The sequence below is a fragment of the Choristoneura fumiferana genome, chromosome 24 (assembly GCF_025370935.1).
Source record: "Choristoneura fumiferana chromosome 24, NRCan_CFum_1, whole genome shotgun sequence".
NCBI lineage: Eukaryota > Metazoa > Arthropoda > Insecta > Lepidoptera > Tortricidae > Choristoneura > Choristoneura fumiferana.
In genome coordinates, this window is record NC_133495.1 from 4466085 (window position 1) to 4489673 (window position 23589).

Genomic DNA, 23589 nt, shown 5'->3' on the forward strand with positions numbered 1-23589 from the left:
TATACATGTTTTATTTTCCTTTCTAACTCGCTGTTGTCATAAATTATTCACTGTTGCACTAGTGTTAATGGAGAGGAGAATACTTGCATTAAAGTAAGGTATTTGACATCATTACCAATAATTCCAAATCATAGCTCTAATATAAAAAAAAACCGGAAAACCAGATACATAATATTGAAATAACTGTAAAATTGTATTTTTTTTTGTAGGTAGCTTTGAAATTAATCATCGTCCATTTGGTACGCCGTAGACTAACAAGTCACGTTACAGTTTAGCATCACCATAAATATCATGATCACCATACAAAATCTATGGGAACCTAGTTTTGACAAGTCATAAAACGTCAATGTTATTTGTATTGAAAAATATTTTTATTTATTCATAACAAGTTGAAATGTACAATAATAAGTCAACGCAAAATAAAACTATTTTATAAGTAGCACCTAGAAATAAATATATTCTGTGAAATGCATTTGCAATGTGAAAGAAATGGAATGGTTCCAGAAATACGTAAATTGCAATTACATAAATGCATTATGTAAAAATAAAACGAGGAAAATCTAGAGCGGTAGTAACTAAATAGTAATTTACTGGAAACATAATATGGAATCATTTGCATTTTGTAAAAACATTAAACAAACCTTCCTTACTCGAGAACAAAATTATACTAACATCATGACAATATTTGAAATTAAAAGCAGAATATTTTATACCCTACTTGGTATAATCAAGGTAAAAAATATATGTAATATGTACAGTTAAACAAACTGAATCGCGTACTGGGTGGAACCTTTATACTAACTAGGTACTGATGTCATATTGACATCCCATCATGGTCACAACATGGATAATCCAGTGATCAGCGTGAAACTGATTGTGAAGAGTTTCCATTATGGTACGCGATTCAGTTTCCTCGACCATTATTACCAAGACGTCGAAAATATCTGTACACCTCTGTCACTAATTATAAGGTTGGCGTTTGCACATTTTTGACGCGATAAATATTTATACCCTCGATTGTACGCATTATAGAATATGATCTACAATGTAGATGTACGATTTAGATTCTACATATTTTGTACGCATTCATAATAATGCACAATTAAATGCTTGATCAGCACAATATTTTTAGTAAAATTCCATTAAAATTCACTGGCACGTTTGTTATATTTTGGTAACGCTTTGGTATCAATTCCAATAAAATAAATAGTAAATGTAAATATGCTACAAACATAATTATGGCAACATATTAGGAACGCATTGTTAAAATATAAAATACTTAAATAAATAACTAAGTAAGTCCGTATTCGATTAAAATTCGTTTCGTTATATCACTAAAAATAATTGCTTTGGTTTCTATTTTATTCAACAGCTGGCTGTTGTCCGCGGCTTCGCTCGCCTTAAATTAGATTGATTAAAACTTTTACAATCATTTCACAACTTGATTTACAGGGCCGGAGTTAGGGGAGGGCATCCGGGGCTACAGCCCCCGCACTTCACAAAAAGGGGCCCCTACAATAGAAAATACGGATTTTTATTTCGAATTCCGACTAATAAACAGTAGTAAACAACTTTTCTTTTGATATTTTTTTTTGTTTTTTTTACCTTTACCTATAGTAATTTGTATAAACATAATTATACTGTTCATTTTATTTGGAAAATAAATAGTTTTGGTCCTCACTCCTCTGTTGCCTCCGCACCTCTAAATCCGGCCCTGTTGATTTAGTTGACATCGTTTTTTAGAATACAAATCAAAGTTTTCGTCCTCCCTGGGGAACAGTTAATTTTTTTCGGATAAAAGGTATGTTATTATTATTACTTATTCTGGACTTCTAATTTCACACAAAATTTCATGACAATCGATTCAGTGGTTACGGCGTTTAAACTAACTTAAAAGTAAGCTTCAGTGTTGAAAATACAAATCGTCACTGGAAAGACTAAAAAATAAAATAATGTAACCCAATAAAGAGTAGAAATCTAAGAGGATGCCACTCTCTACGCAACTGTCACATTTTTGACGTAAAGTATTTGAATATGGCAGGCAACACTTAAGACTTAGAGAAACGTTTAGTTACTCTTTGATATATTTTCTACTCTTTGTTATAGGATCCTATAAACATAAAAAAACATGTATCATACTTTTGTATAAGGCCGAATCTGAATTGCCCTTGGCAAGAAAGCTAAACTCCTGTTGTACGGCCTTTATGTATGTCAAAAGACCTTTCGAACAGACTTGTTTTCACTGAGTTAAGTACCCTTTCTTTCTGTTGGCCTTTTAGGGGCATAGAGTCGCGAAATGAGCTGTAAAGAGAGCTATGCTTGTAGTTTCTTTGTGCAATTAAATCCAGAACACGGCCGAATACTACGAATTTATCAGTCATGGGTACGCGGTTGAATGAGGAGGCATTTTTCAATAGTGGACGTACTTCTGACTGATAATTAGATAATGATCAGGGGTCGGACAAAAAATGCCGACGACGTCAAACCACTTATAGGTGATTTCAAATAGTATTTTTGATTATCATAAACAATTACCATTTATCAACGTATTTATAAAACGATATGAAATTTATTTTATTCACTGAATTCCTTTGATTTATTTACGATTATTTTGTTACTTCATTAATGCTAATTTGTTACTACATGTCACACGGTAGTTTAAATAAAAACATCATCTTGTGTGCAAGATTAAGTCATTTTTACGTCATCTGCACTTTTTGTCCGACCCCTGATAATGATGATAACATTAGTACGAGTAATGTAAAAAAAATAAGTGCTAGCTCAGTGAAGAAAACAAGTCTTTTCGAAATCTAACAAAGCCCGATTAGCTTTTCTTAAACCCGTGAGGGTTACCGCTCTGCCACCTCCAAGTGTCTCTGCACATGTCATCTAGCGTCCTTGTCGTGCGCCAACCAAGCAGCTTGAGAGAGAGCGAGACGTCAGCATAGTTCGCAGCTATGTCTCCTGCGCGACGGCCCACGATCCTGTACGGAATTTTGCGGCCGCTCGCTTCCTCAAATGCCTTTATCATCTGTAGGACTGAGTAACCGACGCCAGTGCCTGAAAGTTTTTTTTTATAAATGAATAAAAATTACAAAAGTAATATTATTGAATACAATAGTTACTTAGTTGTAACAATACCTACTACCTACTTTAGCTACCCTAACAGTTATGCGATTTTTTTGAAAGTATTCCGAAATTCATCGAACTTTAACAGGTTATTTGTATTCCGACTATCCTAAATTTTCAATCTCAAGGAGCCTGACTACTTGGGGGGGGGGACGTGGGCGTGGTCGCGGGGTTTACAAAAACCTAATTAGACACTGGCTTACCTAAGTTGATGGTACACAGTACACTGGGTTACCTAAGTTGGTGGTACACAGTACACTGGGTTACCTAAGTTGATGGTACACAGTACACTGGGTTACCTAAGTTGATGGTACACAGTACACTGGCTTACCTAAGTTGATGGTACACAGTACACTGGGTTACCTAAGTTCATGGTACACAGTACACTGGCTTACCTAAGTTGATGGTACTCAGTACACTGGGTTACCTAAGTTTTATTTTTTTGTATTGTCATTTTATTTTATTCCACATTATTATTATTATGTTTTTGTTCTGTATCTATTATTTATGTGTGTGTTCCGAATAATTTTTTCATTTTTTTTTGATGATTTTTTTTTTGAGGTACACCGGGTTACCTAAGGGCCTCCCCACATCAGGATCAGAAAACTCTTTATGTCCACGAAATAAGGGCGAAAAAGTTGTCGATCGGCTCGGCCGATGCGAAAAGACGTTGACCGACGGGAAGACTTTCGCTCTTATTGCGTGGACATAAACCGTTTTTTGGTCGATCGAATTCGATTCCGCATCGATAGATGTCGGGAGACCCTAAGTTGATGGTACACTGGGTTACCTAAGTTTGTACACTGGGTTACCTAAGTTTGTACACTGGGTTACCGAAGTTTATACACTCGGTTACCTAAGTTAGTACACTAAGTTACCTAAATTAATGGCGTGGAAGCCGGCAGTGCTGGGGAGGCGCAGCAGCCGGATGGCGCTGACGTGTCCCTCCGCCAGGTCCACCACGTGGATGTAGTCGCGCACGCCGGTGCCGTCCGGCGTCTCGTAGTCCGCGCCGAACACCAACAGCTCCGGGAGACGGCCTACTGCCACCTGGAAGGAGGTAATCGGTAACTGTAATATGATACATTACACTCACGCGCATACACACACGCACAGAGGGAGAGAGAGAGACGTACAGACCGACACACACGTGCGCACACACGCAGAGAGAGACACGCACAGCAGACACAGGCACACACACACGCACGCACACACACACACGCACGCATGACTGTTTAAAAACAATGTTTTAATCTTGTAACTCTTTCTAACTTGTTCTTCTTTGTTTCTACCATGTTTCTACATAGTTATCCGAACGTAAACCGACTCTCTGGGTCCTAAGACACAGGCTCAGCCTAGTTCGGGGTTCGCCGAACACTGGCGGTAGTTTTTTTTTGACATTCATAAGTGCTTGCCTAAATTTAATAATATTTTGACTTTGACTGTTACTTGTATTGTATTGCACTCTTGGTAAATATGGAATTGTTTACAAACCTGTGATATATAAGGCATGAGATTGTTCGGTATGCCGGAAGGGTGTTCGCCAATGCGGCCGCTCCGGTGCGCCCCCACCGGGTTGAAATAACGGAGCGACACCACTGTCCATTTCTTAAACAATATAGAATAGAATAGAATAGAATAGAAATATGTTTATTCAGCCAACACATCATGACAAAAAAAAAGAGAAAACACATTTACAAAATTATAAAGAAATATATAATATTTTTAAGTTTATGTATGAAAGTTGTATGTATGTATGTAAACTTTTTAATGTACAAAAGGAAAGAAACAAATACAATTTTCAAACTCTGAGATATATGTACAAGGCGAACTTATCTCTTTAAGGAATTTCTACCAGTCAATCTTTGAGTGGATGAGAGGAGCATTCAGCTAGGGACCGACAAAGAGTGAGAATGAAAGTCAAAAATATTGGAAGCTACATAAATAGTAACAATTCTTTGCATGTTCCCAAGTACTTATTATAGAAGAAGGTGTGACCCACATTTTCGTCAAACTTTCCCAAAAAAATCCCACGGTGGGAAATTGCCTGGTGGAGGTCGCTAGCCGATTCCACAGCTTGATATAAATCAAAATTTGGCGATATTCTTCATTTTCATAATATCTTTGCTCACCGTGTCACTCCTACAGATGTCCTTCATGATCTCTTCACAGAAGAACTTAGACTTGCCATAGGGGCTGGTCATGCCAAGCCCTGTGGGGTGCGACTCGTTGATGGGCAGCATCTGCGGCTCGCCGTAAACCGTGCTGGAGGAACTGTACACTAACTTGTACACGCCGTGTTTACGCATTATCTTTAAAAAATATATATTTAATAGTTTCTAATTGGTTAAGAGACTTGAACTAGGGCAAACCTTGGCTTATCGGTGATACTTGGTAATTGTGTGATATTAGGTTATCATCAAATGCAAGCTATAAAATCGATGGCAGCTGTTAGCTTTGATGCTTGCAAACGGGTTGGTAGCGATTTAATGCTTGCATTTCACCATTGTGAGCTCAGCGTAAGATTATATTATAACACAGTATCACCGATAAGCCAAGGTTTGCCCTACACTATGAGAAGGCCACATTCTAGTCGATTTTATAACATCGGTCTTAAATTTATTTAATCCAGATTATTTCAGCGGAGAGTAGAGGTAGTTTACTTTACTGCATCATCATCATCATTGTCCCAGCCTATACATATACATGCAACTACTGGGCACAGGCTTCCTCTCATAATGAGAGGGCTTGAGCCGTAGTTCCCACGCGGGCCCAGTGCGGATTGGGAACTTCACACACACCATTGAATTGCTTCTTAGGTGGGTGCAGGTTTGTTCACCGTAAAGCTCGTGGTAAATTGCAAATGTAATTTCGCACGTGAATTTCGAAATACTCAGAGGTGCGAGCCCTGGTTTAAACCCACGATCCTCTGCTGGAGAGGCGATAGGACCAACCACTAAGCCATCACGGCTTCAACTACTTTACTGCCTCGCAATGTAATACAATTTGAAAAAAAAAACTTGCAGGTCCAAACTAAGCTTAAGGCTCATTAGCAGAGGCGCCTTTACTTACAAATAGATAGATAAAAACTTAATTTTTTCACAACACATGCACACACAGATACAAACAAGTGAAATAATGTAAAAAAAAAATTTTTTGCTGTATCTAAGCTATGGGTGCCAAGTGTCTAGTTCAGGGTGTGCGTTGCACACGGGTGCAGCGGTGTTAGGGGCGCCGGCCGCGGCACTTTGTACCTATTCCATTTGGACCGCGCGCTTCCTAGATGGCGTTAAAGTAATAATTGCACACGGGCGCTACATGGGCTAAGCTAAAGACGCCGCTGCTCATTAGTCCAAAATACTTACATCAAAAAGCGTGCAAGTCCCGGATATGTTGACCTGATAGTATTCCATAGGTTTCGCCACAGACTCCCCCACAGCTTTCAGCGCTGCGAAGTGGATGACACACTCTATGTTGTGCTGGAATAGAACATACACTCCGTGAACTCTTAAAGAGCCTTCGGATTTTAGAAGCATGCTTCGGTTATAGACGATGACACGCGATCGTGATATGCGATTCTGTTCTATATCAACTTACAAAACTTTTCAAAATTACCATAAAAAGTTATGTAAAGAATAACCATCAGTAGAAAATAAACCTTACTGGCTTCTTTATCTTTTTCTAATTTTAACACAATATGACTTTTTGTCATGGTACAAATAAAACGAAATCAGCATTTTAGAATTCTTCCATCGTTAATTTAAGTAGCGAACACCCCGCCTTAACACACTACTTTTATTTTGAAGTATATAGAGCTGTTGTTACGAGTATACGGTATCTAGCTCTCTTGGGTATGTCAAATGAATTTTTTGGTCTGGCTTCGTTTAATATTATTTTAATGTACTTTTCAAAATTCCCGTTGCTTCTATAACTCGGTCTTGAACCTTATTAAAATATTTACGATCAACACTTTTCTTTAAACTTTCAGCTTCTTTACTAAATATTTATATACATTATAAACAATTTCCCGTGATTGGCTATTTACAGAAATACCCTGTTTAAGTTGACTCGCCACGGAAGTCAATTTCCGAAAAATTACAAACTAAATAAACAATGTAACTGGTGGTTTTAACTGCTCTATATAAATCAATGAAAACACAACGAGTGCACTCTTCGCGTGATGGATTGCTACCAAGTGAAAAATTGTCATTTTCTACTAACGAATCCTTCCGATTTCCCCGAAACCCGAAGGTTTTTCTAAGACGGATTGTACACTGTTTCGGTTACACTGAATCCAATACTTGTTCAGAATTGTTATGAAAAAAACCTAACCTAGCTAACCCATAGTTTTCTATAGAATGTCTATTTAAAAATTTCAGAAAAATTTAAGGTATCAGTGGGGAAAAAATATCATCATCATCGTGTCAGATATCCACTGCTGGACATAGGCCTCCCCCAAGGCTCTCCACTCAGACCGGTCTTGTGCTGTCCGCATCCACCGCGATCCCGCGATCTTAACGTCGTCGCTCCATCTTGTTGGAGGCCTACCGACAACTCGTCTCCCGGTACAAAAAAAATTATGACAAACGATAATTCGGACAAACCTTACAGTATGACTAGCGAAAAGTATGCGAACTTTGGCGCGCCCCTTTTGATTGCATTGATTAAGAATTTTTATTTTTTCACTGCTGCAAGAGGTAACATTTGGTATTAATTTCAGCTTGATACCTCCACACGTTCCTATAAAGGAGTACTACTAGGTAGGACTACTAGGGGAGGTGATGAGGTACTTCATCATCATCAGCTGGAAGACGTCCACTGTTGAACACAAGGACGTCGCCAGGGGGGAACAGGGACAGCTGCCCCCACCCCACCTCACACTAGAGATTTTAAAAAAGTTTCCACATGTAAAACAACCAAACAAAAGTCCTAAGTCTTTGACTTGACTTGCTTGATCGATCATTCCCGTGCGTCGAAACCGATACCTACAATTCATACTTTTCTCATTCTCCATATCAACTTGCACGAAGTTTGCACATCGGTTTTTGGAAAGAGACTCGGCTAGTCGGCTAATTTCGGCTTCGTAGAGCGTTGTCACACACTACTTATGTATGTGACGTTTGTCAGTCGCTGTACAGGTGCAATAGAGTACGGACGCATTTAGATGAAAACATATAATAAAGAGTTGTTGAAACCTCCCAAAACTTTAAATTGTACGATGGCATCTTTAGGAAAAAGAGGGAACTATCCTTTTTTTAGTAGTTGCAACAGCTCCCTATAGATATCCAAACTTTATCGTCGTGAACATTTGTCTTTTTGTGTTGTATTGTCTTTTTTCTAAGACCCATGTGCAATATTTTTCGCCGGGTACTGTGGTGGGAGGCCTGCCAACGCTTCGTCTACCGGTTTATTACCAACCTGATTAAACACCTCACTCAGCTTCTCTGCATCTCGTATATCGACATTATAAAAATGCACATTCTTCCCAGTGAGTTCCTCCACGATCCTTATTGGTTCGGGTTTCATCTGATCCTCAGCCATGTAGGCATTCGAGACGTTGTCCACCACGACTATTTCATAGGGCTCTGATTGTTCGAGGAGGGCTGCCACTGTATGAGAGCCGACGTACCCCGCGCCACCGGTTATAAGGATTGATGAGGCCATTGTTCTGAAAGCAACAAAAATATTTTCACTTCTGGAAATAACAAGAATTATTAGTAAAGAACTCACGATTATGATTATAAGTCAGGAACGGTCAGACTTGTTTCGATCTTTTCTATTAACTACTGACCAGTCACCACTTTAACTTGTAAATATCGTAGCGCTCATCCAACAGAACATCGACACAATTGCTTTCATAGGCGTATATAGGGGCGGGCCGTGCCCACCCCAGGATGTTTGGGCTACCAATTCGAAATTCTATAATACTGATATCTTCACACAAAAATCATGCATGTCAGGGGCCCCCCTGAATAATAATATATATATAGATATGCCAATGATGCTTTGTGACGATGACATAATTGATTTAATTTAATTTATGACAGAGAAAGCATTCTACACTTCCTGAACGTAGATAAAGTTACACTATGTATGATAAGAACGTGACCGGTAAAACTTCGAAAAAGTAAAAGAATTATGATGCGAAATTCTATAATTATATAGTTAATGAATTACACTTTCATGCTTTATTTTTAATAAGGTGTCCAGTCTCCCGAATTGTCTATAATCGCTTGGCATCTTTGAGGCATACTTTCAACTAAATTTTCAGCGTAACTGCGAGGTAAAGACCTCCATATGGACTTCAGTTCTCGAGATAGATCAGCAACGCTAACAGTATTTTTTCCTCGTAATTTCAGCTTCATCCACGCCCATACATTTTCTATTGGATTGGCATTGGGTGATTGTGAGGGCCAATCCAAAACATCGATGCCATTTTCGGCCTTCCACGCAGTACAAACCCGACTTCGGTGTTTAGGGTCATTATCTTCTTGCAGGATCCATGAAGCATTATGCCTTGAGAACATCTTCTTAGCGGAAGGTAACAATGCCTTTTCATAAATTTTCGTCATTTTTAGGGCATCCAGTGAACCAGTGAACAAGTGCAAAAGGCCAAAACCCTGTTTTGAGAAGCATCCCCAAACATGCACCTTTACTGGGTGCTTGACGGTCCGCACGAGCAATCTGTTATCAGCCGTAGACCAAGCCCTATTTGAATAATTAGCTGCCCAAAATGAAGCTTTATCTGAAAATATTATATTGTTCCAATCCCGGTTTTTGTTTTCACTCGCCCAAGACGGTCTCTTTCCCGTGTGTTTTTCAGTAAGGAGCGGTTTCTTCATAGTACTTCGAAATTTGAATCCATTTTCCATCAAACGTCTTCGTATTGTATCTATAGATATAGATAAACCATATTTCTTTAACTTTTCTTGCCCAAAACGCAAAGATAAAAGTGGATTTTTCATAAATATTTGTAAAATCCGCTTATTCTCTGCAGAAGAGGTTGATTTTGTTTTCCCGCGTTCTGGTAAGTCGTCGACGTTTTTTGTTTCCGAGTATCTTTTCACCCACTTGTTCACAAACGCCTTCGACTTATTCATGTACTAAGCGGCCCGATCGCGAGACATTTTGGGTCCTTTCGGATGTAAACAGAGGAAAACTGCTTCATACCGTGTAGCATACGCGGCACTCATTTTGGAAAATGTGCTTTTGGCGGGAAACTGACAAGTTTTTTTATTTTTATTTTTACAGAGCATTGTACGTTAAAGACCATGCTATTCAGCCAGTACTTTTTTTTAATGTGTGCCATTTAAAAAATAAAAACTACCGGTCACGATCTTGTCATACACACTGTACATATGGTTACATGTTTAGTTTTAGTTTTGTAACTAAGGGACCCCATACATCCCTATATTATTATTGTTCTTTTCATGTATTTTTTCTTTAATTTTATATTGTAGTTTTTAAGTATTTTTATTTGTAATTATTTTATTTTCAAAAATCCTTTTTGACTGAATGAATGTGTTTTCTGATTTATAGAATCTAATGCCTCAAATGAAATTAATGTTATTATATTAGGTAAAATATAATAAATCTGGTGGAACAATCTTAATAGTAAAACAATAAAACAGCTGAACCGGTAAATCATTTACCCCAGTTAAGATAATCTTATATTAACTTTATGTTTAAATAAGAAATAAGAAACGTTTATTGTTGAAGAATAATAAAAATGATAAGAAAATGTAAAGTAGAGCAGGTATGTAGAGTCGCTAGCATCAGTATCTGCTACATCAAAGCGTGCATAAATATCTACGACTTTCAGTGCAGTCCATCATTCTGGCAAGAATGACGAGAGAATTATCGTGAAACCTTCACGAACTGACGGACTAATGAAAACTAAATGTATTCAATCAACATTGGCGTATCTAGGCTTATTTTCCATTGGGGGGGAGCTGGATTTTTGTGTGCAGATATTAGTATTAATAGAACTTCGAATCAGTAGCCCAACATACTGGGGTGGGCAGGGCATGGCCCACCCGGCCCCCCCTCAACATACGCCTATGTCAATCAATAACATCGGTTACACGCTAATTCTGGCGTCAGTTCAGTCCATCATTCTGCTAAGAATGACTCAAACTCAACTCAAACTCATTTATTTGCTTTGAAACAATACAAAATACTGAATCAAACCCTGTAAGGGCACTGCAATAAGCTATTATTAAAATAAACCTTAAACTTATGAGCGCAGATATGGATATGTGCTCGTACCTTAAACTTAAACTTAGCTAAAAACATAGTCAACATAACAATTTTAGTAAAACACAAGATATTATTATTAATTGCATACTTTCTTATAGTGCTGGCTAGTGCTTATCGTGTAACCTTCACGGACTGGCGGACTGATGATCCGGATCGATGAAAATTAACCTCCTGAGTCCTGACCTGACTTTTTTTAACAAACTTAGTGCTTAAGACCTAGTCGTTCTTTATTCAATGAACAATTTGTACTTTATAAAGTACATTCGGCCATTATTCATGGTGTAAATTGGTACGCCAGGGCTAAGGAGGATAAATGTATTCAATGACATCGGTTATACGCTAATGCTGGCGTCAGTTCAGTCCACCATTCTGGAAAGAATGACGAGAGAATTAGGGGCTGTTTCACCATCTATTGATTAGTGTTAACTGGCGGTTAAATGTGATGCCGTCTCCGTCTATTCGAAAACAAATCGAGACGGCATCACATTTAACCGTCAGTTAACACTTATCAATGGATGGTGAAACAGCCCCTTATAGCCTTACCTTCACGGACTGACAGACCGATGAAAATTAAATGTATTCGATTTCATCGGTTAGATACACGATAATTCAGGCGTCAGTTCAGTCCATCATTCTGGTAAAAATGACGAGAGAATTATCGTGTAGTGTAACCTTCACGGACTGACGGACTGATGATCCGGACCGATGAAAGTTAAATGTACCTATTACCTACATTGGTTACACGATAATTCTGGCGTCAGTTCAGTCCATATATGAAGGAACAAGAGTTAATATCCATATCATAAAAACGAATAGTGTGACAAATAAGTAAGTATTTCGGTGTTGCGATAATATTAATCCCGGTATTAACTACTAGGTGTAATGTAAGGTGTAATCTATGAATGACGCAAGTACCTATGTTCCATCTTTATCAAGTTTATTATTAAAATGGCACTAGTTGTCGGACAAGGTCAAACGTGTACACAGATTCAACAACAGCAACAACAACTTATTATAGAACATCCCCACTTTATCCCTACTAATACCTGTTACCTTTTCACGCTTCAACCGCTGGGCCGATTTAAACGACATTCGGTATGGAGACAGTTGGAGACCCGAGGAAGAATATAGGCAAATTTTTACAAGATTTTATTTAGTTTCACCTGTCCCGTTGTCTGTCTGTCTGTAATCAAATCTTGCAAGTTAAATTCGACCAACTTCTAGTAGTTGGGTTGCCTTGAAATTTGGCATGCAAATGTAGTTTGAGTGACAATGGTACAGTCAGCAAAAAAAAGCTTGTATTAATAAATATTTTTTTCCAAAAACTTAGTATCCTGGAAAACTGCATAGTACCTGCGGGGAGAGCGATAAGCGAATGCTGCGCAGACGGAGTCGCGGGCCACAGCTAGTATTTATTGTACCAATATAAAGTTTAAAAACTTTTGCTTTAGCTCCTGAGACCCCACGTAATTTTTTTTTAAAGAATTTCAAACATAATGACAATCATGAAGAGTTGACATTAGGTTAAACAGTTATGTTCATAATTTCGTACTCTAGGTCTTAGGAGGTAACAGATTCAGGACTTTAATCATGTTATATTGCTAAAATTACTTCGACGTTAAGTGCCGTCCCGAATTATCTTTACTATAAGTAGGTACTAAATTAAAGTCTAACTAAACAAATAAATACGTTTTTTTTATATTAACCCCGTGTTTCACCATCCATTGATTATCCTCCTAAGGCCCAACGGCCTATTTTTAGGACCGGAAAGCGTGCTTATTCCAGCGCCCAACTAAATATATAAATTTGTGAAATATCCACCCAAGGTCCTAAAATTATGGCATAGACTAAAGACACGTCCGGTGCTTCGAAATATGCGTGAATCAGAATTTTACTTTCTTAAATATGTCGCTGATGATATTGATCGCTGATATAACAATTCAAAGTTCTGGGCTGCAAGTACATGTACCTAAAATACGGACACTGGATCGCTATTACAAATGTCCTAAAAATAGATTGGGTCTTAGGAGGTTTAATTTAGGAAGAGTAATTTTATTTATCCGTCAATTAAAATAAATCAATGGGTGATGAAACAGCCCCTAAGTCTATTTTACTAATAACAGTAGGTATTTAATAATCAACTATCAGCAATCTTGGCTTTTTAGCCATCATCAAGGTTCCAGCCGTCTGAATTACATTTTTAGTAGGTAGGTTACAGTCTCCCACAGCAGTGTGCAAAAATATCTGACACGTCCTGCCGGTCTTAGAAATAGAGTCGTAGGTATCAGATTTATATAGTACACGCTCTGTTGTGTCAGACAGATATTCGTGCTGGTGACTACCTAACCTACGCGCACCTATTTATTTCATCTAACGCAAAGTGAATAAACAAAACAATATGTATTTAATAAAAATAAAATCGGTGTTAATTTATCAGTTAAACTGGCCAGTATCACGCTAGCGGAACTCCTGGCTACTAAAAAAACGCGGACCATAAAGTACTACAGTAGCAGTTATTCTTTTTAATGAAAGCCAATTTAGAACTGGCACACAGCGCACTTGTTTAAAAAAAGAATAAGCAAAGCACTAACTTTTCAATTTATAAATGGCAATGGAAGTCGCGCGTATGCCACTCTTGGAGCTGATCGGGTCACTGAGGCAAAGTTATCAATTGCACAGCCGTTTAGCTCATGAGTATGATTGCCTTATCAATACTTGTATCAAAGTTGTTGAGTGTTTTATAGTAGCGATAGCAATATTTGCTTGTAATGAATTATTGATGTATAAAATGATCTCGAATTTATCGCGATTTACAATAAATAACGTTTAGTTTACCACATTGAAAAAAACCGCGACTGTCTGTTGAATTTTTTTTTTCAGCTAGTTTTAGTAAGTTTCACACTTCTATAATCTATACCTACAGCTTTTCACAATCTTGTATTTTTTAAATGTACCAAATTTACATATTTCTCAACTTGCTAACAAATTTGTTAGGTATATTCAAAATTAAGTGATATTGTAACGGATAACTCACGTCTTAAACCGAGTTTAGCTAGACATGTTTCGGGCTATTTCGTAGCCCTTCTTCTCAGGAGCACGCGACTCGGCGGCTGCCGCAACACGCGCACTACGCGGCACCGCTCTGCTCGCGCGACTGCCCGACGAAACTAACACCGGCGCACAACTACCCGCATTTTTATCGTCATTTTTATTGTCAATGTCTAATGTAGGGTAGCACACAACACTAACAACATCGCTCCGTAAAGGCACGTTCACACCAACCGATGACGCAGCACGAGTATTTAGTATTGTTTTACGGAGCGATGTTGTTAGTGTTATGTGCTACCCTACATTAGACATTGACAATAAAAATGACGATAAAAATGCGCGTAGTGTGCGTGTTGCGGCAGCCGCCGAGTCGCGTGCTCCTGAGAAGAAGGGCTACGAAATAGCCCGAAACATGTCGAGCTAAACTCGGTTTAAGACGTGAGTTATCTGTTACAATATCATTTAATATGAGTGAGTCTAACGGTAGTTTCATGTTCAAAAAGGTATATTCAATTTTTAATAATATCTCTTTATTTAAAGTATTGGTAATCAGTCATTAAATTATACCACCAAGGTAACAAACATATGTAGTCAGTGATAAAATGTGGGCACAAACATATTTGTGCAGCGCATTAAGCAAGTAAATCATATTAAACTAGGTTACACATGGTATATAACGTAAACATAGGTGAACTAATGACCAATTAAATACTAAAGACCCGTTTCACCAATATATTTTATTAAGTTTCTGCTGATATTTGTCACTTAAGTTATCAGGAATTTATCAGAGAAGTGGAGCAGGCCTTCAGAGGCCTTCGGGTTGTCTTGTCAACTATACTGTTCTCCTAGGACATATATATTATGCTAGCTCTTTTAGCCTGCAACCTGCAACACAGAGTGAGTCCTGTAGTAAGTACCTAACCCTAGTGCAGGCAGGCACATGTGTTTAGTGTTACATAGACTTTTTGTAAAGCTTTTGTATCTTGTTGTCTTGTACTGCAAATTATTGAATAAATTATCTTATCCAATCTTATATCCTGATTTTGGGGTATCATGTATTGTCCTGGATAGTTTTTAAGAAGGGTCCAGATTTTTAAAGCACCTCGATACAGTCATGAATTTTTAAAATTACATGCTAATTTTGTTTTATAATCATTTTTTTTTGTTTTATAATCGTTTTATTTGTTTTATAATTATTTTTTATACATATAAATTGAAATCTTGCTACTCTGTTACTGCATCCTGATTTTTGTAACATTGAATCTTAAGTTTGTTGAAATGATTGTTGGCAACCCTACCTTACATAGGTAGGTACAGGACTTTTTTAGCAGACTGTCCGAAGGAGGTTTATGTTTTTCGAGCGTATGTATGAGGTATCATTGGATTCGTCATAACTGTCGGAGTGACATAGGCTAAGTATATAATATTTCAATATGGCGTCTGCAAAAAAAATATGGCGGAGGAATGAAAAAAAAAAAATTGTATTGTAACAATATGGGTATCAAATGAAAGCCAATAATTAGCCCATTCTAAATATATATGAGTTATTATACTTTTAATCTACCGTTTTCACATAAATATCAAAAAAGTGTAAACTAAAACATAACATAATTTAATGTTTTTTTATAACAGCAAGTGCTATTACCACTACTGATATGTGCGTGCACTATTCTTTATTCATGCATTGTTAAAGCTTATTTCAAGTCTAAAACAAAAAAAAGTAATAAAATATTCAAAATAAAATATTATTAATTAAGCCTTACATATATTTTTTTGCTTTTGTAATACCATATTTGTTATTTTTGGTATAAATATTTTGTGTGTAAATATTTTTTCTCATTAATATTAATAAAGAATAAATAAAATACTTTTTTTTTCTTTAACTACTTACTTAAATATTTAAAAATTAAATTAAACATAAAATAAAAATAAGGAAGTCATAAACTTGAGGAAAAAGATATTAAAACTTATAGTGTAGTATTAACTATTTTATTCTTAATCATACACCATTGAGTTTAACTTTAAATGTATGCTATAATTACTATAAAGTAAATAATATCATTAGATATTCCAAAATTTTGTTCACAAAACATATGATTGGTCTCCTTATTGTCATTAATGATTAAATGAAATGAATTTAGTGTGAGAGGGAGGCAAACAAGCCTGTGGGTTATCTAATGGTAAATGATCTGAGCACTACCTCCCATGAGTATCAACTACTCAAGGAGAGTCATTGGTCTATTTATGGCCTTTTGTTTCTACTTGACAATTAATTATAGGCCCATTCATAAATCATTGAACCCACTTGTATAAACATATTCACAATAACCACAGCGGAGAAAAAGTGAGCAGCCTAATCTAATCTAATCTGTGGTATGTAAGTCAAGTTAAAAAAAATAGTGATCTGTAGGGCACACAGGTGGACTGGAGCTAACTTGTAACTTTTAATAGTGAGAATAAAGAACAACAGAGAATGTACTTAAAGCCACTGTCTAAACTAATATAGTAATGAAATAAATATTATTTGTTTGTGTGTTTATATGTAAGGGGTTATCTCTGGAGCCAATAAAGTAATAAATAAGAAAATCTCACAGCAAGCAAGCACACTCCCATTGATTAATATAGGCTACTTTTTAACCTGAGAGACCTGGTAGACCAGATGTTATCAACCGGTTTGCCATGTATATTTCCAGGTGTGCCGTTATTGCCACAAAGTATATGTTTGTGTATTTTTATTAACATTTATTAACATATTTTATTACTTAGGATTAAAACAGACTCTTGTTTAATGGGAGTAAATGTAAGGTCATCACTTTTAGCAGGTCCAAAACTCTCATAGAAGGTGCCTACCATCTGGGTGATCAATCGATTGTCCGTGTCCAGGCTATTCGCGACCTTGGCTTGAATTTGGACCCCAAATTAGATTTTCATGATCATATTGATGCGGTAGTCAAAAGTGCAAACGAGACCCTTGGTTTCATAATGCGGTTGGCGTCTCAATTTGAGGGCACTACTGTTCCTATTATATTATTTATTAATGCGTTTGTGCTGAGCAAACTGGAGTTCTCTCTCTATCATCTGGGACCCATCGGAATCAGTGTATCAGTTATTTACAAGCAAGAATTCAGTTACTACCCGTACTTGTACCCGTCTTTATTTGTATCTGGAATGGCTTGAAACTTTGGGATTTAGGCGGAAAATGTACTAGTGCACTACTGTCTGCTATTGCGGAATGAAGTTGACAATCCGGAGGCCTTAGAGCGCATGCGTTTTTCGTCCCGGAACAATACAACGCTCTAGGCGCCGGCGCGACAAGTTGCTCGCGCCCGCAACACGCCAAGTACTTGTGCAGTATGACTGCTCAATCACTTTGTGGCAGAAATCCAAGACGCAGATGTGTTCGCCGACAGTTGGCATTCCTTGTTTAATAAAATATGTCTCTAGTGCAATTAATATTGTTAATAGTTTTAGGTTTTTTTTTGTTTTTAACTAATTAGGTACTAGCAATATAGGCGCTTTGGTTCATACTGTAAGCCTGTAAATGTTAATTTTATTAATAAACATATAAATAAACACTGTTTCATACCTAATTACTTAAAGGTGTGAACGAGACCCTATTAATTGTAGTAAATTGTTAAAGAAACGACATGCTTTGATTGGAATTTGTATTGAAGTAAAGTATAAACAATTATGTCAGTCAAGTTTAAATATAAGGAAATAGAAATTTGATTACAAAACTTTATAAAAATAGCCAGTACCTATATACAACAATAGAGTACCTATTTTAACACCCGCCCATAATCAAAATTCTCTGTACATAAACTTGCTCATAACAGAATACTTTAAATGTAACATCACAAACCAAACAATAGATAAAACCAACGAACTATAAAACATAAAATTCAAAAATATAGGTATCAACTAGGTAAATTAATTAAACCTAACCCTTGAATACATCTTTGATGTGCAGTTTTACCCAGACATTTGGTGAGCACATCAGCAGACATATTGCTCGAACTAATGAATTTTAGTTTTATAATATTATCTGACACCTTTTCCCGAATAAAATGAAATTTCGTGTCAATGTGCTTGGTCCTACCATGGTTTACGGGATTATATGCCAAGTTTTGTGCACTCTGACTATCGCTGTATAAAGTGATAGTAGGATATTGATCATTATTGCTACATACCTGAGCAATGAATCTACGCAAATATGTAGCCTCTTTTGCTGCTTCTGTTAGTGCCATATATTCGGCTTCAGTTGACGACAACGCCACTGTAGGCTGTTTCTTTGACGCCCATGACACCGGGCCATCTGCAAGTTTGAAACAGTAACCGGTATAAGAGCGCCGATCACTGGTACAATTTGCCCAGTCAGCATCCGTGTAACCCATAAGAGGTTTTCCAGTTTTCCTATAGATTATAGAATAATCTATAGTGCGCTTTAAATATTGAAGCACCCGTTTTGCCGCTAACCAATGAATTTTGCCACATTTAGTATTAAATTGGCTCAAATAACTGGCAGCAAACGCAATATCTGGCCGTGTATTCACAGCAAGATACATAAGACAGCCAATTATCTGCTGATAATCATAAGTTGACTCCTTACCTTCAGAATCAGCAGCTAGCTTGCTATTAGCTAATGGCGTGTCAAATTCCTTTGCATTCTGTAATGCGTACTTTTTCAGTAGCGAAGTAATGTACGACTTTTGATTTATAGTAACTTTTCCATCATTACAATCAATATTTATTCCTAAATAATATTTCAACGGCCCTAAGTCTTTGAGTGAAAAGTATTTTTGTAAATCACTTTTGACTTTGACATACGAAATGTCGTTCTTGTAAAATATAATTAGGTCATCAACAAATATGGCCAGTAATATTATTTCAGAACCAATGAGTTTCTTATATACACATGGTTCAGTAGGCAGCCTATTAAAACCTATTTTAGACAAGGTTTCGTTAAGTTTAATGTTCCACGCACGAGGGGCTTGCTTTAGCCCATATAAGGACTTTTGCAGGAGACATACCTTATCTTCATGGCCCTTCTTCACAAAACCTTGAGGCTGGTCCATGTAGACCTCCTCTTCTAGGTCGCCATTCAAAAAGGCAGTGTCGACATCCAAGTGATGCATTTTAAGGTCCATTTCGGCGGCTAAGGCAAATAAAGTACGCAGAGATGAATGTCTGATCACCGGCGAAAAAGTCTCGTGGTAATCTACTCCCGCGACTTGATTAAAGCCCTTTATTACTAGTCTAGCTTTATACCTAGTGATATTACCGTGTGTATCTGTCTTCAACTTGTACACCCATTTGCAGGGAATTATTTTACGATCAGGCCTGTCCACCAGCTTCCATGTATTCATTTTCATTAGCGAATCATACTCATCTTGCATGGCTGACTTCCATTTATCCGCGTCATCGTCTCGCATGGCTTGAGAGTACGTTTGAGGTTCTCTGTCCTCAGCTAATGTGTGATAGGAGAAATAATCTGGAGGTTTTCTATCCCTAGTTGGATATCTCCGATCTTCTACCACAGGACAGTCCTCCAATACCTCAGTCTCAGGTGGACATGACGTTTCAGGAAGTGGATCAGCAGAAGCATCATGAAATTCTTCCTGTAACATATCATTTGCCTCATGAATAGTACTAGGAGAGGCATTCGACTCTCTAGATACATTTTCCTCGCATACAGGAGCAGGGGACTCTACCAACCTATCTTCTCGTTCTTGTACCGGTCTCATATTGTCTAACAGTATGACAGGACCAGATACTGGAACGTTTTGGACGTACTTGGCTCTTCATTCAATTTATTGTTCTTCAAACTTGTGAAGCAACCTTCGAAGAATGTAACGTCACGTGACTTAGTAAACCTTCTTGGATATTGAGGATCTCTGAATATGTAACTATTTGGATCATCTGAATATCCAACAAAGATACATTCAATCGCTTTCATATCAAATTTCTCCGTTGACAATCAGGTACATGAATCATAGCTCGACACCCGAAAACCCTAAGGTTACTTAGATTCGGTTTACGATCATACAATTTCTCAAAAGGAGTTAAGTTGTTAAGCGCGCGATGGGGGGACCTATTCTTTAATACACCGAAGTTTGTACCGCGTCTTCCCATACGCTTTGAGAGAGAACACTGTGCCAACATAGAACGAGCTTTCTCGATTACTGAGCGTATAGTTCGTTCTGCTAATCCATTTGTTGCGGACTGTACTTCACTGTCGTTTGGTGCACAATACCATTAGTACGAAAATGATCTGACAGTTCTTTGTTGACATATTCACCTCCATTGTCCGTCCTAACAGCTTTTATTTGAGCTCCAGTTTGCCGTTCCACTAATTTTTGGAAATGGCAAAACTTTTCTTTCACTTCTGTCTTCGAAGAAATAAAATATATAAAAATAAAGCGTGTATAATCATCTACAAATAATAAGGCATACTTGTTACCTTGTAGAGAGGTTTCTGACATCGGTCCACAGATGTCGCTATGTATCAACTCAAGCAAAGACGTAGCTGGTTTATAGGCTATTTTCTTAAACGGTTTGCGAGCTTGCTTACCTTCGATACAGGCTACGCAACTCTCTTTGTCAATTTCTGTAAACTCTACACCTACATGACTATCTCTTAAATGGTTCATACCGATGCGACACAGATGACCCAAACGCTTGTGCCATAACTGGTACCTAGTAGCGGAGTCAGAGTGCACATCACAAGCTACATCGCGAGGCATATTGACAGTACAGTCTAATTTGTACAGACCTCTATAGGGCGAACCGTGAAGAATAGAGTCACCTACAAAAGAAAAGGTATCAGAATTATAGAAATTACAACCATTTTTATCAAAAAGTACACTATAACCTTTTTCTACAGCCTTATAAACAGATATCAAATTACTATTTAAAGAAGGTACATAAATTGCATCTTTTATTTTATTAACAGTAGAAGAACCAGAGTGGATTGATATATCACCAATACCGCCACTGTCTATCTTGGTACCATCTGCAATAGTAACCTTTGTACTAGATTCTGGTGATCTTAAATTTTCGAACCATTCCAATCTCGATGTCATATGCGCGGTCGCTCCTGAGTCTATAGTCCAGTAGTCTTCACAGGCATTAGCACTGGTACCAAGAGCTACCACTGAAGCCGCTTCCTGTGCCTTCTTCTTTATCTTTCTTAAAGGACAATCTGGGCGCTTATGACCAGGTTCGTTACAATCATAACAAACAATAAGTTTCTTAACTTTTTTGGGCTTGACATCTCGCGATCGTAGAGCAGAATTAAGTTTGGTCGAATCTTCGCTTTTCGACACTTCGTTGAGAAGTTTAGACTTAACTAACTCTGTAGTCACGTTCTGATTGCTATTCTCAAGTGCCATAATCAAGGGATCAAACCTGAGTGTAAGTCCTCCGAGTAAAATAGCAGCAACAGACGAATCTTCAATAGTTTTCCCTATGTCAGATAAATCATGCACAGTTGTCATCACTGCATTGATATATGACTCTATATTAGGGAAATCTGACAAGCAAAGTCTATAAAGTCTTCGTTCTAAATAAAGGCGACGACCCATACCTTTATCCTCGTATGCAATCTGTAATGCAGTCCAGGCTTCCGACGCTGTTTTAGCACTTCTTACTTGCGTTATAGCCGAGCCTTCAAGTGTGAGGCATATCTTCGTCAAGGCCTTTTTATCAATTTTTGACATAGTATCTGCAGATATATTATGGCCTTCAGGATACCCTTCTATAGCTTCCCACAAATCCTCATGCATCAAATAGTTTCGCATTTTGAATTTCCAAGAATTATATCCGTCTCTATTAGTTAGACAAAAGTTGGGCAGTGAGGAAGAACTAGAACCTCTTACCCCATTGGTATCTCCTCGACTATGAGCCATTGTATCCTCAGATCAGCTGTCACAATATCGAAAAATCGGAACTGATATTTTTCACTTTTCGATAAAATCACTTCACAAATAACAATAAAACATTAATTCATATTGAAATAGTTTTTCTTCACAAAAGCTTCGTGCTGATAACGTTTTTGTAGTAAATGTTAAAGAAACGACATGCTTTGATTGGAATTTGTATTGAAGTAAAGTATAAACAATTATGTCAGTCAAGTTTAAATATAAGGAAATAGAAATTTGATTACAAAACTTTATAAAAATAGCCAGTACCTATATACAACAATAGAGTACCTATTTTAACATTAATAAGCCTCTTCTGTCTATTATGTTATACATTATTATGGGTTTACTGTAGGAAACCTATGAGCCAGTTGAACACGCACTTTGCTATTTTTTACTGGTGTGCAGTGAAACTGATGAACGAAAAGTGTGCTGTTACAGCCAAAAGGTTGAAATTTACCAGATTACTAATACTAATGGTTTACAATAGATTGTAGCAATAATGCCTCTCTGTCATCTTTACTTCACAAGGTTTATTATATTCGGTAGTGTAAGAATACACAATACTAGTGAATGTTTAAGTTATGGTTTGATTTATTAACTTTCATAGGTGTGTTTAGTAGGTTATAAATAACTATGTGAAAAGATCATTACTAAGTATGTATCGGCTATAATTTAAGTATAAAACAAAATGTATGTATGGCTAAATAAATAGATTGAAAATAATTATTTTTCAATGTCAAACTTACCCATTTGCGTTGGCTGCAATTATGCACTGTTAAGAGCAATCGTAAAACGTACACTGACGCGACTAAACGCGTTTCAGGTTTCAAGGTTTGTTTATTCAGTGAAATTAATTCTTTCCATACTTCAAAAACTGCAAAGTTTACGAATTGCTTACAGTGGATTTACTTTATTACTGTAAAGCTTAGAAGTATTCCAGAAGGCTGAAGCTATATATTATGAAGATTCTTTAAGTCTTTAATTTCAGATGAAAGACGAAATAAAATTGTACGGATACATTTTTCAGTGGATTTTCCCATAGAAACACCGGAACTGTAGGCAGTACATCGTGTGACAGTGACATTGACATTGGCTGTCAGGTCAGGTAGGTAAGGTAGCCACAACAAGCTTAAATTTCCGTTTAGAAAATCTATTAAGATACACCACCTCATGCACAATTTTTTTTAACACTACCCTAAATTATTTAAAAAATACTAATTTAGTTAACACA

General features: G+C 37.1%; 1 protein-coding gene across 12 annotated transcripts in view; it reads right to left on the reverse strand.

Annotated features, from left to right (window-relative positions):
• Positions 1 to 2103: 2103 nt before the first annotated feature.
• Positions 2104 to 23589, reverse strand: part of Gale (UDP-galactose 4'-epimerase) — a 47724-nt gene continuing 26238 nt past the window's right edge. For 6 of the 12 annotated variants that reach the window (XM_074106628.1, XM_074106636.1, XM_074106633.1 and 3 more), the window contains exons 3-7: positions 6495 to 6608; positions 5262 to 5441; positions 4624 to 4737; positions 4008 to 4179; positions 2104 to 3060 (exon numbers count right to left, since the gene is read on the reverse strand). In XM_074106628.1, coding sequence (XP_073962729.1) covers positions 2825 to 3060; positions 4008 to 4179; positions 4624 to 4737; positions 5262 to 5441; positions 6495 to 6608 — 816 coding nt within the window. In that variant the 3' untranslated portion in view covers positions 2104 to 2824. Of the gene's footprint in view, positions 3061 to 4007; positions 4180 to 4623; positions 4738 to 5261; positions 5442 to 6494; positions 6609 to 8547; positions 8798 to 13979; positions 14073 to 14422; positions 14528 to 18061; positions 20216 to 23589 lie in introns of those variants that run through there. The other 6 variants (XM_074106630.1, XM_074106632.1, XM_074106629.1 and 3 more) reach the window with 6 other exon arrangements.